The sequence below is a fragment of the Schistocerca serialis genome, chromosome 5, assembly GCF_023864345.2.
Source record: "Schistocerca serialis cubense isolate TAMUIC-IGC-003099 chromosome 5, iqSchSeri2.2, whole genome shotgun sequence".
NCBI classification, from domain to species: domain Eukaryota; kingdom Metazoa; phylum Arthropoda; class Insecta; order Orthoptera; family Acrididae; genus Schistocerca; species Schistocerca serialis.
The window spans coordinates 97,819,984-97,844,392 of NC_064642.1; the positions used below are offsets into that span (position 1 = coordinate 97,819,984).

Here is a 24,409-nt window from a genome sequence, read left to right on the forward strand (position 1 = left end):
CACACCTACTACAGTAGTACAAGTTTATATGCCAACTAGCTCTGCAGATGACGAAGAAATTGAAGAAATGTATGATGAAATAAAAAAAATTATTCAGATTGTGAAGGGAGACGAAAATTTAATAGTCATGGGTGCCTGGAATTCGAGTGTAGGAAAAGGGAGAAAAGGAAACATAGTAGGTGAATATGGATTGGGGCTAAGAAATGAAAGAGGAAGCCGCCTGGTAGAATTTTGCACAGAGCACAACATAATCATAACTAACACTTGGTTTAAGAATCATGAAAGAAGGTTGTATACATGGCAGAACCCTGGAGATACTAAAAGGTATCAGATAGATTATATAATGGTAAGACAGAGATTTAGGAACCAGGTTTTAAATTGTAAGACATTTCCAGGGGCAGATGTGGACTCTGACCACAATCTATTGGTTATGACCTGTAGATTAAAACTGAAGAAACTGCAAAAAGGTGGGAATTTAAGGAGATGGGACCTGGATAAACTGAAAGAACCAGAGGTTGTACAGAGTTTCAGGGAGAGCATAAGGGAACAATTGACAGGAATGGGGGAAAGAAATAAAGTAGAAGAAGAATGGGTAGCTTTGAGGGACGAAGTAGCGAAGGCAGCAGAGGATCAAGTAGGTAAAAAGACGAGGGCTAGTAGAAATCCTTGGGTAACAGAAGAAATATTGAATTTAATTGATGAAAGGAGAAAATACAAAAACGCAGTAAATGAAGCAGGCAAAAAGGAATACAAACGTCTCAAAAATGAGATCGACAAGAAGTGCAAAATGGCTAAGCAGGGATGGCTAGAGGACAAATGTAAGGATTTAGAGGCCTATCTCACTAGGGGTAAGATAGATACTGCCTACAGGAAAATTAAAGAGACCTTTGGAGATTAGAGAACGACTTGTATGAATATCAAGAGCTCAAATGGAAACCCAGTTCTAAGCAAAGAAGGGAAAGCAGAAAGGTGGAAGCAGTATGTAGAGGGTCTATACAAGGGCGATGTACTTGAGGACAATATTATGGAAATGGAAGAGGATGTAGATGAAGATGAAATGGGAGATATGATACTGCGTGAAGAGTTTGACAGAGCACTGAAAGACCTGAGTCGAAACAAGGCCCCCGGAGTAGACAGCATTCCATTGGAACTACTGACGGCCTTGGGAGAGCCAGTCCTGACAAAACTCTACCATCTGGTGAGCAAGATGTATGAAACAGGCGAAATACCCTCAGACTTCTAGAAGAATATAATAATTTCAATACCAAAGAAAGCAGGTGTTGACAGATGTGAAAATTACCGAACTATCAGTTTAATAAGTCACAGCTGCAAAATACTAATGTGAAATCTTTACAGACGAATGGAAAAACTGGTAGAAGCGGACCTCGGGGAAGATCAGTTTGGATTCCGTAGAAATGTTGGAACACGTGAGGCAATAATGACCCTACGACTTATCTTAGAAGCTAGATTAAGGAAAGGCAAACCTACGTTTCTAGCATTTGTAGACTTAGAGAAAGCTTTTGACAATGTTGACTGGAATACTCTCTTTCAAATTCTGAAGGTGGCAGGGGTAAAATACAGGGAGCGAAAGGCTATTTACGATTTGTACAGAAACCAGATGGCAGTTATAAGAGTCAAGGGACATGAAAGGGAAGCAGTGGTTGGGAAGGGAGTAAGACAGGGTTGTAGCCTCTCCCCGATGTTGTTCAATCTGTATATTGAGCAAGCAGTAAAGGAAACAAAAGAAAAATTCAGAGTAGGTATTAAAATTCATGGAGAAGAAATAAAAACTTTGGGGTTTTCCAATGACATTGTAATTCTGTCAGAGACAGCAAAGGACTTGGAAGAGCAGTTGAATGGAATGGACAGTGTCTTGAAAGGAGGATATAAGATGAACATCAACAAAAGCAAAACAAGGATAATGGAATGTAGTCTAATTAAGTCGGGTGATGCTGAGGGAATTAGATTAGGAAATGAGGCACTTAAAGTAGTAAAGGAGTTTTGCTATTTGGGGAGCAAAATAACTGATGATGGTCGAAGTAGAGAGGATATGAAATGTAGGCTGGCAATGGCAAGGAAATCGTTTCTGAAGAAGAGAAATTTGTTAACATCCAGTTTTGATTTAAGTGTCAGGAAGTCGTTTCTGAAAGTATTTGTATGGAGTGTAGCCATGTATGGAACTGAAACATGGACGATAAATAGTTTGGACAAGAAGAGAATAGAAGCTTTCGAAATGTGGTGCTACAGAAGAATGCTGAAGATTAGATGGGTAGATCACATAACTAATGAGGAAGTATTGAATAGGATTGGGGAGAAGAGAAATTTGTGGCACAACTTGACCAGAAGAAGGGATCGGTTGGTAGGACATGTTCTGAGGCATCAAGGGATCACCAATTTAGTACTGGAGGGCAGTGTGGAGGGTAAAAATCGTAGAGGGAGACCAAGAGATGAATACACTAAGCAGATTCAGAAGGATGTAGGTTGCAGTAGGTACTGGGAGATGAAAAATCTTGCACAGGATAGAGTAGCATGGAGAGCTGCATCAAAACAGTCTCAGGACCGAAGACCACAACAACAACAACAGTAATTTAACGTTGTAGATAAAACTTCGGTATCCGAAAACTTCACTTGGTGGTTGCCTGGTTGAAGAGCATGTTCCGCTACAGCTGATTTTTCTATTTTTCCAAGTCGACAAAGACTTTTATGCTCTTTCAGTCGCGTGTTTATGCTTCTTTTGGTAGTACCAATATAAACTTTACCACAGGTACATGGAATTTTATACACACCACATGTCGACAGGGGAGGGCGTTTATCCTTCACAGATCGTAGTACTTGACTTATTTTCTTTGTTGGTTTAAAGACCAGTTTTATGTCGTGTTTTTGTAAAATCTTACCGATCCGATCTGTTACTTTTTTAATAAAAGGGAGAACTACTGTATTTTTCTGTCGTTGTGGTTCATTCTTATCTTTTGGTCTTCTGTAACTTGGACGTAAAATTCTATTTATCTCTTTTCTTGAGTACCCGTTTTTTTCAAAAGCCTGCTTCAGATGTTTCACTTCAGCATCCAAATTTTCAGGTGTACATATCCGTTCCGCTGGATCGAAAGACTTTTTATGACACCCCTTTTTTGTTGTGGATGGTGATTAGAATTTTTATGTAAATATCTGTCCGTATGTGTTGCCTGCCGAAAAACTTTATATTCCAAGCTTCTATCGGACCGTCTCATAACTAAGATGTCCAAGAAAGATATTCTGTTATCCTTTTCTATTTCCATGTATAAAGACTCCATTCTTACTAGGCTAATTACTGTTTAGCTCTACAGGGCCTTTATACTGAAATGTTTCCCCACACCACCTAGTATTGTCTTTCTATGTGTGTGAGTAACTGTATGTTCACTGTTGTGGGTAAATACATACAGCGTACACGGGCAGTGTGTGAAACTGATAGCGATTACATGCTTCCGCTGTTGTAGAAATCTGCTCCAGATGCTGCAGATACCGTGTTGAGCTGAAAGTGGTAACCAAAGTACGGAGAAATATTCTTCGGGGCTCTGTTGCATAGCAATCAGATTGCTTTCAGTTCTGAGAAATGTCCAGTTACTATTGTGGGTTTGAATGAATGATCCATGAAGTGACTTCTTTTCCGAAGAAAACATCGAACTATTTCACTAGAACTGAACGCTCACGTCGTAACTGTTTTCAAGCTGGTGTTTATTAGTAAATCACAATAGCAGTATATCACTGGGTGTATAATAAGACGTACCTTTTTGAAATGAACAATATTTTATTGTTCTATTAACGGATTTCCTTCCACATACACTTATATTTTACAATGTGAATCAAAAACTCGCAATGGCGTCGATTTTTTACATCACAAGAATGGCTCCCCTCTCCTCAAATTACTCTTAACAAGAACAAAAAACTCTATTTCCTAAGAATAATTTTGTGAGCTCTGACCGCCACAGAGTAATAAACAATATCTCTCTCTCTCTCTCTCTCGCACTGTCACAGCAAGTTACGCTGCATGATACATCATACATGGTAAACTGTATTTTTGGGTGAATTTTATTTAGATAATCAAAGAAATCGTCCAAGGCCTTTCTGCCATGGGACCAGACCACAAATGTGTCATCTACGTATCGATACCAACGAGATGGTTCGTTATTAGCTTTGTCTAGGGCTGATTGTTCAAATTTCTCCATGTAAAGATTGGCAATCGCAGGGCCTAATGGATTACCCATTGCTACTCCATCAAGTTGTTCATAAAATTCACTATCCCACTGGAACTGACTTGATGTAAGACAATGTCTGAAAAGAACAGTCAAATCTCCTGGAAAAATATCTGCTATGAAAATCATAACTTCGTTAACAGGAATCATTGTGAATAAGGACACAATGTCAAAACTTACAAGAATATCTTCAGGGGCCAGAGTTAGTCCCTCTAGTTTTTCAATAAAATGACGTGAGTCTTTTATATATGAGTCAGTTTTTCCAATAAATGGTTGTAAACAAGTTGTTAAATATCTTGCTATTTCATAAGTGGGAGAATTGATGGCACTGACTATGGGTCTTAAAGGAAAATCTATTTTATGAATTTTAGGTACACCATACAATCGAGGACACATAGCTTCACTTTTCAACAAAGTTCTTTTATCTTCTTTTCGGATAGAGGTAGATGACTTAATCAAATTGTTTGTTTTCCTAAGTACACTAGCTGTAGGATCCCTGGCAAGTTTTTTATACTGTCCTGACGTTAAAAGGTTCAAAATTTTCCTTCGGTAATCTTCTGTATTCATAATAACAGTAGCGTTCCCTTTATCTGCAGGAAGAACCACTATTTCTTCATCCGCATTCAAATCCATAAAAGCCTTCCTCTCACCTTTTGTTAAATTACTTTCTAGAGGTCTGCTGTGGCTTAAAACTCTAGTGATTTCAATTCGAATTGCATTCGCGGTTGCCTTAGGGATATTTCGTATACCTGCTTCTATATTCGCGATAATATCTTCAAGTGGTACTTTGACAGGTGTTATAGCGTACTTTCCTCCTTTTGCAAGGATGGAAATCTCGTCTTGAGATAACACTTTCTTTGACTTGTTTATAACAGTATCAGTCATCATCATATTACTTGTAGTTGTTACATTAGCTTGTAACTTTCCGAACATTTTCTTATGTCTGCTAGTAGTCATTTCTATCGTAGCTTCCATAGTTGAAAACGTAAGATAATCAATTTTATTCCACAGGTCTATCTGTACCTTACAAGCTAAGAATAAATGAAGCTTCAGTAACTCACAGTCAACAGAATCCATTTCTCGTCTTGTGTAATGTGTCCTTTCTCGAAGTAATGCTCTTTCTGTATAATCATAATTCCGATGTACACGGGCTGTCCAGAACATCCTCTCCAGCTTTAAAAAGACGTAAAAATTCCAGGCGTCTAACTGATTTTGAGAAATCCTCCCCGTAGAGTCTTCTGATTGTAGAATGAAGGCTTTCACCACCGGGTGACATGGCTGTTGATATACTTTCCGGGATGTGAGGTCATGGTCCAAGAACTTTTCTGCTCCTTACGTTTCGTCCAGGACTGCACTGGACTTCCTCAGAGGCTCTGCTCCACTGAGTCTTGCCGACTGACTGGTCCAGCGCAGTCCTGGACGAAACGAAAGGAGCAGAAAAGTTCTTGGACCACGACCTCACATCCGGGAAAGTATATCAACAGCCATGTCATCCGGTGGTGAAAGCCTTCATTCTACAATCAGAAGACTCTACGGGGAGGATTTCTCAAAATCAGTTAGACGCCTGGAATTTTTACGTAAGAAGAGAGCACTTTTAATTTGTACTTTAACTTTTTTGTTACGCTGTAGAGACTCGTCTTCTATACCGAATTTTTTAAAGCTGGAGAGGATGTTCCGGACAGCCCGTGTACATCGGAATTATGATTAAATAGAAAGAGCATTACTTCGAGAAAGGATACATTACACAAGACGAGAAATGGATTCTGTTGACTGTGAGTTACTGAAGCTTCATTTATTCTTAGCTTGTAAGATACAGATAGACCTGTGGAATAAAATTGATAATCTTACGTTTTCAACTATGGAAGCTACGATAGAAATGACTACTAGTAGACATAAGAAATTGTTCGGAAAGTTACAAGCTAATGTAACAACTACAAGTAATACGATGATGACCGATACTGTTATAAACAAGTCAAAGAAAGTGTTATCTCAAGATGAGATTTCCGTTCTTGCAAAAGGAGGAAATTACGCTATAACACCTGTGAAAGTACCACTTGAAGATATTATCGCGAATATAGAAGCAGGTATACGAAATATCTCTAAGGCAACCGTGAATGCAATTCGAATTGAAACCACTAGAGTTTTAAGCCACAGCAGACCTCTAGAAAGCAATTTAACATAAGGTGAGAGGAAGGCTTTTATGGATTTGAATGCGGATGAAGAAATAGTGGTTCTTCCTGCAGATAAAGGGAACGCTACTGTTGTTATGAATACAGAAGATAACCGAAGGAAAATTTTGAACCTTTTAACGTCAGGACAGTATAAAAAACTTGCCAGGGATCCTACAGCCAGTGTACTTAGGAAAACAAATAATTTGATTAAGTCATCTACCTCTATCCGGAAAGAAGATAAAAGAACTTTGTTGAAAAGTGAAGCTATGTGTCCTCGATTGTATGGTGTACCTAAAATTCATAAAATAGATTTTCCTTTAAGACCCATAGTCAGTGCCATCAATTCTCCCACTTATGAAATAGCAAGATATTTAACAACTTGTTTACAACCATTTATTGGAAAAACTGACTCATATATAAAAGACTCACGTCATTTTATTGAAAAACTAGAGGGACTAACTCTGGCCCCTGAAGATATTCTTGTAAGTTTTGACATTGTGTCCTTATTCACAATGATTCCTGTTAACGAAGTTATGATTTTCATAGCGGATATTTTTCCAGAAGATTTGACTGTTCTTTTCAGACATTGTCTTACATCAAGTCAGTTCCAGTGGGATAGTGAATTTTATGAACAACTTGATGGAGTAGCAATGGGTAATCCATTAGGCCCTGCGATTGCCAATCTTTACATGGAGAAATTTGAACAATCAGCCCTAGACAAAGCTAATAACAAACCATCTCGTTGGTATCGATATGTAGATGACACATTTATGGTCTGGTCCCATGGCAGAAAGGCCTTGGACGATTTCTTTGATTATCTAAATAAAATTCACCCAAAAATACAGTTTACCATGGAAATAGAAAAGGATAACACAATATCTTTCTTGGACGTCTTAGTTATGAGACGGTCCGATAGAAGCTTGGAATATAAAGTTTTTCGGAAGGCAACACATACGGACAGGTATTTACATAAAAATTCTAATCACCATCCACAACAAAAAAGGGGTGTCATAAAAAGTCTTGTCGATCCAGCGGAACGGATATGTACACCTGAACATTTGGATGCTGAAGTGAAACATCTGAAGCAGGCTTTTGAAAAAAACGGGTACTCAAGAAAAGAGATAAATAGAATTTTATGTCCAAGTTACAGAAGACCAAAAGATAAGAATGAACCACAACGACAGAAAAATACAGTAGTTCTCCCTTTTATTAAAAAAGTAACAGATCGGATCGGTAGGATTTTACAAAAACACGACATAAAACTGGTCTTTAAACCAACAAAGAAAATAAGTCAAGTACTACGATCTGTGAAGGATAAACGCCCTCCCCTGTCGACATGTGGTGTGTATAAAATTCCATGTACCTGTGGTAAAGTTTATATTGGTACTACCAAAAGAAGCGTAAACATGCGACTGAAAGAGCATAAAAGTCTTTGTCGACTTGGAAAAATAGAAAAATCAGCTGTAGCAGAACATGCTCTTCAACCAGGCAACCACCAAGTGAAGTTTTCGTATACCGAAGTTTTATCTACAACGTTAAATTACTATCCACGGTTATATAGAGAAGCTATTGAAATTTATAAACATCACGATAATTTTAATAGGAAAGAGGAGGCTATGAAACTTAGCGATATATGGACAGTGGCTCTACAAAATTGCTAACAATTTTTATCTTTGACAAGGTGGTAATCGATAGTCAACCTTATCTTTGCTATGGATTATCACTTCTCATCACGTGTCACCTAAACCACGCTCCCCTTTCTCACAATATATAAGTCGCTCTCAGACACCCGACCAGTCAGTCGGCAAGACTCAGCGGAGCAGCGCCTCTGAGGAAGTCCAGCGCAGTCCTGGATGAAACGTAAGGAGCAGAAAAGTTCTTGGACCACGACCTCACATCCCGGAAAGTATATCAACAGCCATGTCACCTGGTCGTGAAAGCCTTCATTCTACAGTATGCATTAGGATGTGGATTCTCCACAATCTCGAATGGACCCATGTAGATATCAAATAATTTCTTAATTTCAGAAGTTAACATTTTTGATTTCTCATGTGATTTTACTAAAACATAATCTCCAACTTTAAACTTGGTCGCGTTCATCTTGCTATCATGTTGTATTTTTCTAATTTTCCCCCATTTCATCATGGTTTCTTTGACTATGGCTTCACATTCACGCATAGTCATCATTGTGCATGGTAGAAATTATGTGAGTTCAGTGATGATGATGTCTGGTTTTAGATGAAACATAATTTCATAAGGTGAAAATCCTGTGAAGTGTGCTGCAAACTGTTCATAACGTCTTCAAAGTCTCTTACATGGTCATACCATGTAGGATGTTTATGACTGCAATATGTATGACATTAATGACCAATCTTGCACATATACCTCTTAGCTGGATTTGACGATGAATTATATACAGATATTTGAACATGTTTGATTAATGATTTATCAACAAAGGCTTTCCAAACTTATGACAAAAAACTGCAAGCTGTTATCCGACAAGAACACTTTTGCTTTCCCAACATTTAACTTTTTTTCACTATCTCTTTACCTATGGCTTTTCTGACAGGGTACAATTTGATTAGTTTATAAAATACATTCACCGTGACAAAAATGTAGGAATGGCCACTCCTACTCCTTGGAAGAGGCCCATAGAGATCAACAGCGACTAAGTCTAGAGGTTGTGCAGGAGTAACGTTTTGCATTTCACCTTGACATTTTCTGTTACTTTCTTTGACTTGTTGGCGCTTATCACAAGTTGACAATTATTTTCTAACTTTCTTGGCCGTATTGAAGAAGTAGATATTTTCTTGTAATTTCTGCATATGTTTCTGAATGCCACAATGACCATAGCTCTCATGTGTATACCTAATTAACGTCTCAGCTTCATCTTCAGGCCAAGTCTTCATCAGCTTTCCTAAATAGAGTTCCCTTACACATCTTATAGTACTTGTCTAATTTTTCATAGTACTTTTTCCCTAAACAGCTCTTTATTAATTTCCAATTTGTATCACGATTCTGGCTCCTCCTGATTTTGTCACAGAGTGATCAAACAACTTTTTCATCAGTGACCCCTTTAATATACCTCTTTTGAAACTGTTTCCTTCATTCTGATCAAAAATTTCTGTTTCCCCTCCTAGTGGTAGCCCTTGATAGAGCATCTGCAACTATGTTGTCAGTGCCTTTAATATACTTAATTTCAAAGCTGAATTGTAAATACAACGCCCACCGTGTAAGCCTATCATGATAGAGCTTGCATTCCTGTAAATAACTTAAGGCTTTATGATCAGAGTTGCCCATTGTTTAGACCACTAGCTTCTGAAATCTTAGTTTTACAAGTGTTTTGAAATCTACTTCACTTAAGTCTAGCTCTGTTATGTCTTTGTCATCATATCTTTTCTCCTTTACAAGATTTATAGTATTAAATCTGTAGTTACACAAAACTGTATTTGATCTGACTAACTTGGTGGAGATACACCCCCCATTAATTGTTGTTATGATAAGTTTTTGTCCTCCCCAGTCAAATCTCGCATCTACACTCCTAATCCACGACATCCCACGAATACAGTCCTCGCTGAGTCCTGGTATAATTAGGCATCCATGTGTAAATGTGACTCCCTCAGTTGTAAAAGATAACAAAGTTTGACTTTTAACAGTTTTCTTGTAGCACCTGTTATTTTCACCCCAGTGACTGGCATGTCAGTGTAACCTTTCTTGCACTTCAGCTTTTTGCTTAGTATTTCAGATATTCCTGACACTTGACTCCCTGTGTCTGTAAGGCACTTGACTTCCCAGATACCAACTTATACTCTAATGAATGAACTACATATGCCATCACCTTTTTCAGACTGAACATATTCATACAACAAATCATTTTCAGTTTCACTAAAACAGACATCCTGAATTACAATTACCTATATTACTGTCACCTTTATTACCTACAGTCATTACATTAACATACACATCTTTAACACTGTCACTTGCATTGATAATTTCATTAATCCAAACATTTTCATCAGTGTATAATTGTTCATCACTAAGGTATTTATTGTTCAGTTGTTCAACAATAATATGTTTAGAATTTTGTTACCAGTCAGGATATAAAATTTGAGACGTATTAAGAGTCATTTTTCTAAAACTACTATCGTTTCTAATTGCATCACTATTTAGCCACATATTATAAAGAAATCAATTCACCTTTGTTCATTGCAAATGGTAGCCTACTTGCACAGTCAGTTTTACTGTTCAGAGAATCTTTATCATCTACACATGTTCCTTCATAAGATGTTGGATTACAGAATCTATTGGTTGTGACACTGACATTAACACCACTTAAGTTGTCAACAACATCCTTGGGTATACCTACAACATGCATATCAGTTTCTCCCACAACCCCTAATGCTTTCATTTCCTCTTTCAAACAAACAAAATATTTCTCACTATCGTCATGTACCATTTCATTTTCCCAAATACTACAATCATCAACCTCTCTCTCCTGAAAACTTACAATGTTGCTTTCACACCCAAGTTTATTTAATTCTTTGCTCATTAAATCAGTGTCAACAATTTGCTCACCTGGTTCCCTCATCAGTGCTTAAATTCCTAAATAATGTAAATCGTTAACCTGCTGGTCTCTGACAAACTACAAGTTTCTGCCCATTCATAAAATTCAACTAAGTCAATTACTTCCTCTAGCTCTTTATTACAACCAATGTATTCATTCTGAACAGATACTGTGTTTACAGGGTAGTACACATTCTACTCATTACTTCAGATGTATCTTTTGGTACAGCGTAGTCACTGTTATTGGTCCATCTATTATCTATGCTTTTCGCCCCTACCATGTGGACCGACAACGGGGCACATGCTAGTTTTTTACGTCATGACTTCCAATAGCATTTTGACTCCTTGTGTCACTATGTTCATGCCAATTTTAATTTCAAACTCCCTGTTATTACTTCTGTTCCAATAGTACCCAGATTGTCCTTTTGAATGGAAATTATTGTTTTCCCTTGAATAGAAATTATTATTATTGTGACTCTTTTGTTCCCTATGATGAAAACTATGGTTGTTAGACCTACTGTTTTCCCTTCTGTTAAAATTAACATTTCCCCAACTATGATCCCCACCTCTCTGTGTGTGATTGAAATAGTTTTTTGGTTTCCCCACATTGTCTATAATTCTGTCTAGTTTGTCCACGTAGTTTAGAAATTGTTCAATGTTGTCATCTTGTCCATAAACTAGGTCTCATTGCACATCAGTTGGCAACCTTCTCTTTAAAGCATCAATCTGTGTGAGCTCATCAAAGGGTTTACTCAAATGTACAAGTTTCTTCAATTCATTTTTACAAAACTGTTTCATAGTCCGTATAATTTGGCCCATTCATAAACTTTCTCTTTATCCTGGCTTGTTCAGTTTCAGACCAGAACCGTTTTAAGAACTCTATTTCAAATTCTGCATAAGACATGTCCTTAGAAAAATTTTGATTGGCCCATGACAAAGATTCTCCCTCAAAAAATTTTTTCACAAACTTAATTTTTGAACTTTCACTCATATTAGGCAAAAAGTTGTCCCTACAACTCTGCAGGATGTTGACAGATTGCAAACTACTCTCATTAGAAAAGTTTTTAACTGGGATATTGGATAATAAAGTACATGTGTTCATAGAAAAATTTTTGTTAGCCATCATAGAGAAGATCCAATGGAGAGCAGCACATTTCGTTATAGGATTATTTAGTAATCACGAAAGCGTTATGGAGGTGATAGATAAACTCCAGTGGAAGACTCTGCAAGAGAGACGCTAAGTAGTTTGGTACGGGCTTTTGTTGAATTTTCGAGAATGTACCTTCACCAAGAAGTCAAGCAGTATATTGCTTCCTCCTACGTATATCTCGCGAAGAGACCATGAGGATAAAATCAGAGAGATTAGAGCCCACACAGAGGCATACTGACAATCTTTCTTTCCATGAACAGTACGGGACTAGAATAGAAGGAGAACCGATAGAGGTACTCAAGGTGCCCTCTGCCACACACCGTCAGGTGGCTTGCAGAGTATGGAGGTAGATGTAAATGTAGATCATTGCTAAGTATTTCAAACTTATGATTTAACTCTGATATGTACTTTTTAGTTCACTAATGTTTGTCTTAGTTTCAACCTCATGGAGTTTTACAGTGTTATTGACTGTTTCCACTTTATCATTGACAACAGTTAGTATTGAATCTACTCTGCTTTCAAGATCTACAGCCTTAGATTTTACCATTTACACAAACTGTATATATTTGCCTGTTAACATTAACAAAACACTTTGCATTTTTCTCTGTGTCTGTGACCAGTTCATTTTTTACGGATTGAATTTTGTTACTCAGACTAGATTTTACTTCTGCCCTTCAGATTCTGCCACCAAATCTTTGTTTCTACCCTGCTTGTTTCTTGTCTATCTCAGATATGTCACTTCGAAGTTTATTGCCCCAAAGTAAGACATTGTCAATTTTTTTGTTCATCGCTCCCTCGAGATGTGACACTTTCTGACTTACGACCCGAAAACTGTTCACGACCATCTGATTCATGTTTTGTAACTGTTCCTCATTAGCTTGTAAGCGTGCTGCAGCTGTTTGATTTAAAGCTGACGATTGTACCATCATTTGTAACATTGATTTTATGTCCGACATCTCCCTTTGTGATGAATTAAGACTTTGATCCGCTTCTTTGAATGACTCGTCTTCTGTTTTTATTGGCATGTGTATGTCCCCAGAGACTAACAAATTTTCACAATACTGCTTGGATTCAGCACCACTTACCTCTTTTAAAATGGTAATTTTTGTGAGATTTCACAAGCAAAATAATAAAAGGAATAAAAAGCATTACAAAAATGTAATTATCTTTTCAGTGGGTCTTCACTCATGTGGTCAGTCCCCTTTACCATTTTGTTTCGTCACCCTTGACTTCAACGTATTGCACTTCTTTGCACCATGTGGTTATTAGACACAAGAAAATCGTACTTTTTTCTTAGGCTCCTGCAAAATAGATTTTGTCAATCCGTGTACATATAAATGTCTTAATCCCGGATGAGCCCCCAGTTATCATGGGCCATCTCTACTACACTGCAAAAGTTATCTCCATAAGAACACTGTTACAGTGTGGCTAATGGCTGTATAGTACTTTGTAGAGCTGGCCTTGATATACTCTTCTTTGATGCTGCTGAGTGTGCATTGTCCATGTGGCTTCTCGATGTCTAGGCGATGATTCCTTTGCTGCTCTGGGTCTAAGAAAAGGTGCAGGTTTTTAATTATCACTGGACTAACAAAATTATGATGCAGTATTCCACGATTTGTTTAAAACAAAAACACATTTATTGCCAGAGCTTGAAAACGACTACACTCGGCCGCGGCCAAAACTCAAGTGGCTGAAAACTGACCAAAGATAACTGTCACAGCTGTAAAGAACATACAGTTTCAGTATTGATTAGTGATTATAACACCTATCCTAATATCATATTAAGCAAATGCTTTTTAACAGAACTTTAATTAGTGTATAATATAACAAAATGAGGTCTATTTTTCAGTTCCATTACATGCTGACCTTAATAATCAAACAGTATGTTGGTAACCCATTATTAGTAATATTGCACACTGAAGTGACAAATCATGGGATAGCAATATGCACATATACAGATGGCAGTAGTATCACTTACGAAAGGTATAGAAGGGCAGTAGCTGGAGGAGGCAGTAGTATCATGTACACAAGATATAAAAGAGCATTGCGTTGATGTAGCTGTCATTTGTACTCAGTTGTTTCATGTGAAAAGGTTTCCAACATGATTATAGCTGCGCTATAGGAATTAACAGACTTTAAGCTTGAAATGTTAGTTGGATTTAGATGCATGGGGAATTCGATTTTAGAAATCATTAGGGATTTCAATATTTCAAGATTCACAGTATCAAGAGTATGCTGAGAATACCAGATTTCACATTACCTCTCACCACAGCAACGCAGCAGCCGATTGCCTTCAATTAAAGACTAAGAGCAGCATAGAGTTGTCACTGCCGACAGACAAGCAACACTGCATCAGATAACCACAGAAATCAGTGTGGGACTTATGACAAACATATCCATTGGGACAGTAGGGTAAAATTTGACATTAATGGGCTATGCCAGCAGGTAACCAACATGAATTTCTTTGCTAACAATATGAAATTGCCTGCAGTGCCTCTCCTGGGCTTGTGTGACCATATCGGTTGGACCCTATACAACTGTAAAACTGGCCTGGTCAGATGAGTACTGATTTCAGTTTGTAGGAGCTGACAATAGCGTTCAAGTGTGGTGCAGACCCCATGAAGCCATGGACCCAAGTAGTCAACAAGGCGCTGTGCAAGCTGGAGGTGGCTCCATGTTGGTGTGGGCTTCATTTACATGGAATGGACTGGGTCCTCTGGCCCAACTGAACTGATTGTTGTCCGGAAGTGGTTGTATTCAGCTACCTGGAGACCATTTGCGGCCATTCATGGACTTCATTTTTCCGGATGACAGTGCACCATTTCACTGCACCACAGTTGTCCGCAATTGATTTGGACATTCTACACAATCCGAGTGAATGATTTGGGCACCCAGATTGCCCGACATGAATCTCAATGAACGTTTATGGGACATAATCGAGAGGTCAGTTCGTGCACAAAATCCTGCAACAGCAACACTTTCGAAATTATGGAAGGCAATAGAGGCAGCATGACGCAATATTGCTGCATGAGACTTCAATGGCTTGTTGAGTATACGTCACGTTGAGTTGCTGCACTATGCCAGGCAAAAGGAGGTCCATTGTATTTATAATTTTGAGATTGTCTTTGTCGTGCAACTGAATGAAAGCAATTTATAAATATTGTAATTAAAAGTACTTGTTGGAATATAAATGTGGAGTAGAGTCAACAAACAACAATATATTTAGATTTTATTCACAGCTGTAGAATATTTCAATAAAGATAAAAAACTCAGTCATCAGCTGTACAAGAAAACCTTTACTTGCTTCACTTTACCTGTGTCAACAGTTTAAATTGTTACCTTCAGAAATGAGATTGGCTCAGATCATTAGCAAGGCAATGTCAAAATGAGAATCAGACGCTGGTGTCCCTTGCTACAGAATCCGTAAAACAAAATGACATCAGTGTCACTTTGGGCTAATATAACGATGAAAATAGTCAATTATTGTAACTACTCTTTTCTTCACTGTAACCACTCTTTGCTTCACTCCATTTTTTACCACCCCCTCCCACCTCTGTTATGTACAATGCACCTAGCTTCTCACTGTTATTAATTCGTGCACAGTGTTTTAGTAGTAAACTCTGTCTTGCACATTACCCTGTCTTCCACCGTTAAGCAATCAGGTTTTCAAATCTTGTCCAACGCAGTTCCCAACAATCAGTCTTTCCTTCTCATCCCGTATGGTTAGTCTCCCCTGACCTGCGGTTCTGGGTGGCTTTTCCAGAATCTGCCCCTTTTCCTAGACCTCTCCAGTCCTTTTCCTTCACCTTTCTTCCTTCCCCTTCAACCTTTCCACCTGAAGAAGGAGCCCCTGGCTCCAAAAGCTTCCCAATCACAGCAGTCTTTTATGTGTGTGTTCTGCCGCTGTTTGGTGAGTAAATTTTTTTATCTATCCAGTCAGTGTCAGTTTGTGTTATTGACTTTGTAGTGAAGGACACCACTGTCGAATTCTTATTTTGATGTTGGCTTGTTAATGATCTTAGCATATTTCACTTCTGAAGATGACAATTGAAACTGTCAAAATCGGTAAAGTGAACTAAATAAAGGTTTCTCGAGCCCTTTTGTGACTACATTGTCCCTACAATTACTGGCATAGTGTAGACATGCAGGAGTGTGTGCATTGATACAGAATACATTGTCAGCCAGCAATACATCTCATTCTTCTCTGTGGAGAAGGGGACAGTTTAAGGCCCACTTGACACAAGTAGTCACTTGGGGCTGCAAGCTGAGACAGCTATCAGATGTGCCTATGTGCAGAACTTGTATCGAGTCAAAGAAATAATGAGAGAATTAGCATAGGGGTGCAGGTACAGGATTCCTGAATCATCATTTCGGCAAGGTCCACGTGTATGTGGTTTTTGTCGCTTCATCTGACCTGTTATGAAGTTTCAAGTGTAGATCTATTTTTTGTTTATTACTGATGTGCTTGTGCATTGTAGTGTTGGGTTTGTGATGTTATGGATGCAGGGAAGGGAGAAGGCAAAACCTGGTGCTAGAACATAGCCTAAGCCTCTCAAATAGCACCATATAGGCTGCCAAGCTTCGAGTCACCATCCAGCAGATGGATCACCATCAACTGTTTCACATGCCCTCAGTTCATGAGAGGTTTGAATTTAATCCAGGACATTGGCAGGAAGACTGGTGATCACCCCCCCCCCTCCTCCCTTCCCCTCCCCCTCCTCCCTTGCTGGCCAAATCCTGGCAGTGATAATTTTCTACCACCAGGATTCGAACCAGCTTACCTCTAAGTCAAGTGTCATGGCACACGGGTGTTTTAGTGACGTCAGCTGCAGGAACAGGTCAGAAATTGTTTATAGGGTGTATTATTCTTAGTAGTAAAATTTGACATCATTGTATAGGTAATATAAGCAAAAATGTTTCAGTGAACATAGGCACACGAGTAAGCTGTTGGTGAGGTAGCTGCAAATTTATGGTTATGAGCATCAATGACTTCACTAACAAATAATGCCAAGGTTAGGATATTAGTATTTTAATGTTAACTTTTGTTGATTTTAAGTCCCCACCCTAAAAATAGGGATAAAATTGCACCTAAAGCCTGTCTTAATAAGAAATACAACACTACTACAGCATGTGTTATATATTACAATTAGCCGTAAACTTGTATATGCTAAAGGTGGTGTTGCACGTACGAGCTGCGACAATAAAGTAATGAGACTGATTTTCTTTGCAAGATGTGGCAACCCTGCAGGCTTGGGTAGGCACAATATCTTTGACCTTTGTGTATAAGCTGCTTCTAATCCAAGTGGCACATCGATGCAACTGCTCAGTAATGAGTTGTGCTGTAGTAAGTTAACCCGTGTTTGTGTCTCTCATCACCGAAATGGAACTGCGTAATATTGCGCAACGGTATGCCATTTCTTTTTTCATTAAATTGGGTGGAAACATGACGACAACTTACAGTAAGCTTCAGAAGGCTTTTGGAGAGGAGGTTATGTAAAGAGCTCAAGTTTTTCGTTGGCATAAAATGTTTAGTGAAGGCAGAATGAATGTTGAAGATAAAGGCTGCAGTGGACGACCATCAACCTCATGGACGGATGTCAACTTGGCCAGGGTGTGTGAACTCGTACGATCTGATCGAAGATTATCCATGAAAATGATTGCAGAAGAACTGAACATCAATCGAGAAACGGTTCATCTAATAATAACTGGAGATCTTGGTATGAGAAAGACTTGTGCAAGAATGGTCCCCAAAACTCTTGCACCACAACAGCGAGAAATACAGAAAAATGTGGCAGCCGATCTGTTAGAGCAAACTGGAAATCAATCCCGAATTGTTGAGCTCTGTTATCACTGGTGATGAAAGTTGTTTTTTTCAGCACGATCCAGAGACAAAATGCCGAATTTCGCAATGGTGCTCAAAGGGATCATCCAGACCAAAAAAAGCTCGCACGTCAAAGTCAAAAGTGAAATGCATGCTTGTGTGCTTCTTTGATTCCAAGGGAAGTGTTCATAAAGAGTGGGTGTCTCCTGGACAAACAGTTAACCAATATTACTACAAAGAAATTGTAGAAAGACTTCGTAAAAGAGTTCTTCGTGTCCGTGCCAACATCGCTGATAATTGGATTCCGCATCACGATAATGCGCCATCCCATACTGCACTGTCAGTACAGCAATTTTTAACCTCAAAACAAATTTCAGTACTACCACAGCCACCTTATTCAGCAGATATTGTTTCCGTGCAACTTTTTTCTATTTCCAAGAGTCAAAATGTCAGCGAAGGGACACCATTTTCAAACAACACGAGATGTCCAAAAAGCTGTGATGAGGGTCTCGGAGGATATTACAGAAGATGGGTTCCAGAAATGTTACCATCAATGGCAGAAGCGCTGGAAAAAGTGTGTGCAATCACAAGGGAACTACTCTGAAGGAGACAACACTAAACTTGACTAAAATGGTAAGCAACCTTTTTTTTTTTTTTTTTTTTCACACATCAGTCTCATTACTTTATTTTCGCACCTCGTACTGTCCTTATATTTGGATACAACACTGCACTCCTCTCTACAATGAGTTACAAATTCTTTCAAGTACCTCTGGTCCATGTAATAAATTTTAGAAATACTGTACAATTCTCTGTTTTAATCATGAAATTGTATTTATTTTTGGAGTTCTTACTAAGAGTTCAAGGAAAAGCAACTAATGTCTGATACGGCACCAAATGATGTTGCTGTCCTGGAAAAATATTCTCGAACTGGCTCTACCACTGAAGCTGTGTTTATTTTGTATTATTTAGTTTTTCTGTGGCATATCCATAAAATGAACCACTCCCCACTCTATTCCCTCACTACCAATATACACAGCATCAAAGGGGGACCTAGTTGTGAGGCAACCCATCGTATTTTCCAACTCAAATGCTGTAGGAATGGTTCCCAGTATAATGTCAGGATGAATGGACAGAGAGTGAGCTTACTGTTAGTATTGTCATGAAGGATTTTGTGAACCACAGCTGCCATGACTTAAGATTCTGCTTTTATGATTAGGCAGGTTTTTGTTTTTCATCTGAACATTTGTATCTATAACTCAGCAAGTGCCAACTTGTTCTACAGCTCTCTTGATTTGCACCTTCACTTTCCCTAATCCCTTTAGTTGTCTTTGACTTCCTTTCCCTTTTTATCATTCCATACCCACATTTTCTTTTTCTGTATTCCTCTAATATTTTGTGATTTCCCTTGCTGCCATTTCTTTCCTTTGTTTCTGTCAGCCATATTTTTCTAAGAAAAGTTTCTGTTTCCACTGTCTCCGGTCCATTCTGCAACTTCAGATCCCTCAGATAATCAAACGTTGGTGGCATTTCATTACTGTTTTCCTCCTCCTCCTTTTCTACTATGCTTTTTCCTTCATCATCCATTGTGAATGACTTCTATACGTCATGCTAGATCTGGTTTTTTCTGTCCTTCTGCTATTACTTGTCTTTACTTGGCAAATGAGCTTCTGATTAAAAGTATGGTAATATTTATACTTTGTTCATATGTTTGTTTGGTGCCAAGTGGTGAGTGGGAGTTTTCTTATGTCTTTGACATAGTTTCGTTTCATTTTTGAAACTTTATTTCTATAGGTACAGATAACAATATGACTTAAGTCTACCACCAAGCCAAAATGAGAATTGTTTGTGCAAAGCATCAAGGTTTTTTTAACTGCATTGTTATTAATTTCACTTGGTCTTTTACACCATCAAAATAAAATTTAAAAAAAACGACAGTGAAATGAGACCTACCAGTTATTTTAGTTCATATTTGGAGTAGAAAATTTTACATTTAGGCACCTGTAATGGATACCAAAGATAAAATATGTTTTAACAAGTGTGTATTTTTAAGAATTGGTAAGAAATAAGATGACAGTCACTAGGAGGAGAACTGGGACAGAATATTAATTTGTTATTGAGATGCCATATTTGCCAAAGAGAAAAAATACCATCTGCAAAGCTGTATTGTGCATTAGACAAGATTAATCAGAAAGTAACTACCTTTTTTCCTGATTTGTAAGGAATTGCCAATTCTTTGTGTGGAATGCTGTTTAAATACATATCATAATTAAAAAATAATAATGTTTGTAATAAAATGTTTAATTTTACATTTAAAGAAACATTATGTGTGTAAGCTTTTATACAAAGTTGTATGCTAGATTAATCTGGGTGTGGAAATAAAATTCTGTTCCCTGTATCTAACTTTATTAAAATGCTGCTTTCTGACACAAAATTTTGTAAAATGTTGGAGAGTTCAGCATTCATTGCTTTCTCTGTTTTCCAAATTTCTGTGAGATAAATAATATATTAATCAAATTGAGTAAGGCTGTATAGTCTATGCTGAAAATATTCTAACAAAAGCTACTGATTGCTTTTGGACAAGTGAAAAAAATTACATAATTTTTTAATGTGAAAGCCACAAGTGTTTTGTTTTGTTTTTACTTTGTTTGAGCAACTTTCTGTGTATTGCTCAAGTGTTTTTTTCCGTTTTGTACTTGTTTCAGGGTTCAGATCTTCAGTTTTTTGATCCTTTGCAATCTCCAGAAAGAACAAGTAGAGCAACATCATCACAAGTCAGCAATAGCTGGTTACTTTCAATGCCAACATCTTCAGTAACAGAAGATGACCTCACATCATACAGCAATGAACAGACCATCAGGGCATCTAGTGATGGAAATTGTTTGATACTTGATGCTAGTAAGCTTACTCTGTATGATAGCCAAGCTTTAGAAACTGTGACAAAAGAAACTGGGCATTCTGAGCAAGTAAATTGTGCCTCAGAACTAAGCAACTGCAACCGGCAGGATGTAGCTCTGGGTGACATATTTGGTACTACTTCTGGTCAGGAAGCTGGCTACATATTTGAAGCAGCACATCATGTAACTCTAGCCCAGCAGCAGGAGGCAAATGGGAACTATGAAGCAGCTTTTACTTGCTACAAAACAGGAATTGCCTGTCTTCTGAATGGAGTACAAAGTAGGTGATCATGCTTATTGTTTTATTGCTTGGCAGTGTTTTCGAATATTGAAATGGTGCTTCAGTTTTATTTTACTATGACCTAAGGTACTTAACATTACATGACCTTTATGACAACTGTAATTCATGAGAATGTAGGGACCATTAATAGTTATCATCACAGTCCTCTTCAAATCAGATCCCTTTTTGGTTTGCTTAACCATCCTACTACCAGGATTTTTTGTCCACTGAGTACCACTGGGATCATACAGACTCCCAGTAATTCACACCAGATATACTTACAGCACTTTAATGGAAAAAAACCATACATTGCAGCTGTTCAGTTTAACAATAATGATTCTGCTTTGATAAATATTAACGTTCAAGAAACAAAAATAAATTCAGATTGGGGTCATATTGACCCCAGTGTTACTCAGTCCAGAAACCATGAATAAATTTTAATGTGTTGAAAATATGAAAGTGAAAAAAACATCACTGGATACAGTTGATTTACAAGGGGACTTTCCATCTCAGTTTGGGATGAGACTTCACAGGGTGGTAGTATACCTCACGGGTGTCCATTCATAGAAGTCTTAATGCGCACTACCCAAAAAATTCTGAGAAAAAGGGCTCTAAAGTTTTAAGCATAGCTTATACACACCTCATATGAGGTCAGAAATAGCATTCCAGTATACAGGTGAAATGGCTCAGTCAGTAGCAGGCTAGAATGTCAGAAGGCCTATCCGGGCTGTCACAGGCTACTTAAAATGTGAATGACAGTTGTCAGTACTTTCTTTTTAAAAAGTTGAATAATAATTGCATTTGTAATGGAGGTAAATTAAAATATTCATTACTGTCATTACAATGTTATTACAAAATTGGGTGATATTATAAGCTGTGAAAAGATTATAAATAATCGTAGTAAATTCGTGGAACCAGTACCTTCGTGGAAAAGTAGAGTATAGCTGTTGCTTTATTGGTAGGTGGTTAGGAAGTGTCAGGATCTGCACAAAACCAATCAAGCAGTGCCAGTTCATTCCTGACTTACACAGTGATTGGAACATTCTGTACTGTGAAATGTTATCAGAAGTTTTACAATATTATGGATTAAATGTGCTGTCAATGAAGACATCGCGATAGTATCAGAAGCTGCAGACTCATTATACGATTAAGTGTCGAAGGTGATGTTAAAAGATGCAGTTGTTTATTATGAAAGCATACTTTCTGCAAATAATTTGATTACATTGTAATCTTCAATGGCAATTTCTCTTGAACCAATGTTGGTGGGTGAAGAAAGTTAGAGACATATTATGGATACGTTGACTGAAAAAATACTTGTGACTGATGATGAACTTGCTCACAAAAATGAAAACTGTGAAGGTGAATCTTTTGAAAAGTATGAAGACTGCAGCTCATCAGATGAATATGAACCAGAAGAAAAGAAGGCAAAAGAAGTAGACCGTCTTTCTTTGGATTATAAAATTAACATTGTTAATATCGCAAAGGCTCCCCCGTGTTGAAACTACAAACGTTACAAAAGAAAATGAAGTAGCTGGTTAAGAAAGAAGGAATGTTTATCCCAATGGGAAGAAGAAATAAAAAGAGGAGGTAATCAGTTTGATACATATGCAGCAATCAGTTCCTGGATGTATGGTCATTTTGTTGAAGCCAGAGAGAATTATCAGCAAGTGACCTCATGTGATTTACGACATTTGGCTTTAGCAGCTGCATAACAGTTTATAGATTTTGAATTTAAAGCTTCTGACAGCTGGATTCATAGAGTCAAAAGTAAGCACGGAATTCGTCAGGAAAAGGTGACAAGATTTGTTTCAATAAATGAACAGCTACGATCAAAGAAACCTTGGCTGCTGCAGATACTTTTCAAACCCATAAACTAAAACTGATACAGAATTTCAGTAAAGATTTTATTATCAACACTGACCAGGCAGGTATTTATTGCAGGGTGTTTAAAAATTCATTTTCCTCTACTCTGACAAACACTTCAATTTCGGTTGTTTTTCCTTTCCAGGACGTCAGTATCATTCACTGTACAACAGGGACCTGGCTGTTAGAGGAAGTAAAAATGTTTTCGTCAAAAGACATGACATGAACAAAGTGACACATACATTAGGGTGTCCATTCGTCCCGTTTTTCCCGGGACAGTCCCGTTTTTTACCAAAGTGTCCCGCTGTCCCGAAAGTTTTTTTGGGGACACTCAAATGTCCTGTTTTTTTATGATTTCACTTGGCTAGAGTATTTTACCCTACTGGTTGTTTGATTTGCTATTAACTGCTCAATTATTTACGCTAAGAAGCGTGTGATGACTTTCAGCATATCCCAAACATGTACCGAACTGTCAACAATCGCAAGTAATTTTAAACACACTATAGGTTACGAATAACAATGAAGATTCTTCTCTTCTAAATCGATCCACTGAATCCGTCCTTTCAGTCCAGAGATACACTCTACCACTAATACTTGCGCTCTGGCTTTCATCACCTCACTGTTAATGTTTTGCACTGTGCAATCACTATTTCATTATGCCAAAATGAAAGTGTAATTTTAACAGCAATATAAAAAGCAAGTTTCCTATTATCACTATTTGTGGAGAAACTGTACAACGTATGTTGTGCAGATCAAAATTTACTATTGATCATGGTGTAAGGTCTGACATTGTGAATCACATTAGGATTAAGAAATATCGCATGAGTGATCAAACGAAAAGAGCAAACAAATGCGTGAGCGACTACTATGTAAACTTAAAATTAGTAGCAGAAATGGATAGGCAGTTGGCAGCACAAGAAGCTATGTTTGCATACCACAGTGCAATGCATAACCATAGCTTTAAGTCAATGGACTGTACTACAGCAGTTGTTAAAAAACTTTTCAGTCCTAAATTCACATGTGGACACACAAAATGTAATGCAATCATTTCAAATGTTATTGCACCGTATGGAGCTCAGCAGGTTTTAAATGAACTGAAAAGTGCTCGATTCATTTCTGTAATGATTGATACATCGAATCATCTGGATTTGAAGTTGGTTCCTCTCCTTATTAGGTATTTTCACCCTGAAAATGGCATCATGGTGAAAGTGCTCGAATTGCTTAATTTAGCTGGAGAAACTTCAGATTTACTTCAGAATTATGTGCTGGAGGTTTTAAAGAAATATGATCTTGAGGGAAAGATGATTGTAGTTTCCGCAGACAACACTAACACCAATTTTGGTGGCAAGCAGAGGAAAGGAAAAAAAAAAAAAACCAATTTGTTCTATAAACTGCAACAGAACACAGTGAATAATATAGTAGGTGTTGACTGTCCAGC

General features: G+C 37.8%; 1 protein-coding gene across 1 annotated transcript in view; it reads left to right on the forward strand.

Moving 5' to 3' along the window:
- Positions 1–24,409, forward strand: part of LOC126480992 (ribosomal protein S6 kinase delta-1) — a 190,846-nt gene that overhangs the window by 49,305 nt on the left and 117,132 nt on the right. The window contains exon 6 of the mRNA XM_050104435.1: positions 20,637–21,108. Coding sequence (XP_049960392.1) covers positions 20,637–21,108 — 472 coding nt within the window. The remainder of the gene's footprint in view (positions 1–20,636; positions 21,109–24,409) is intronic.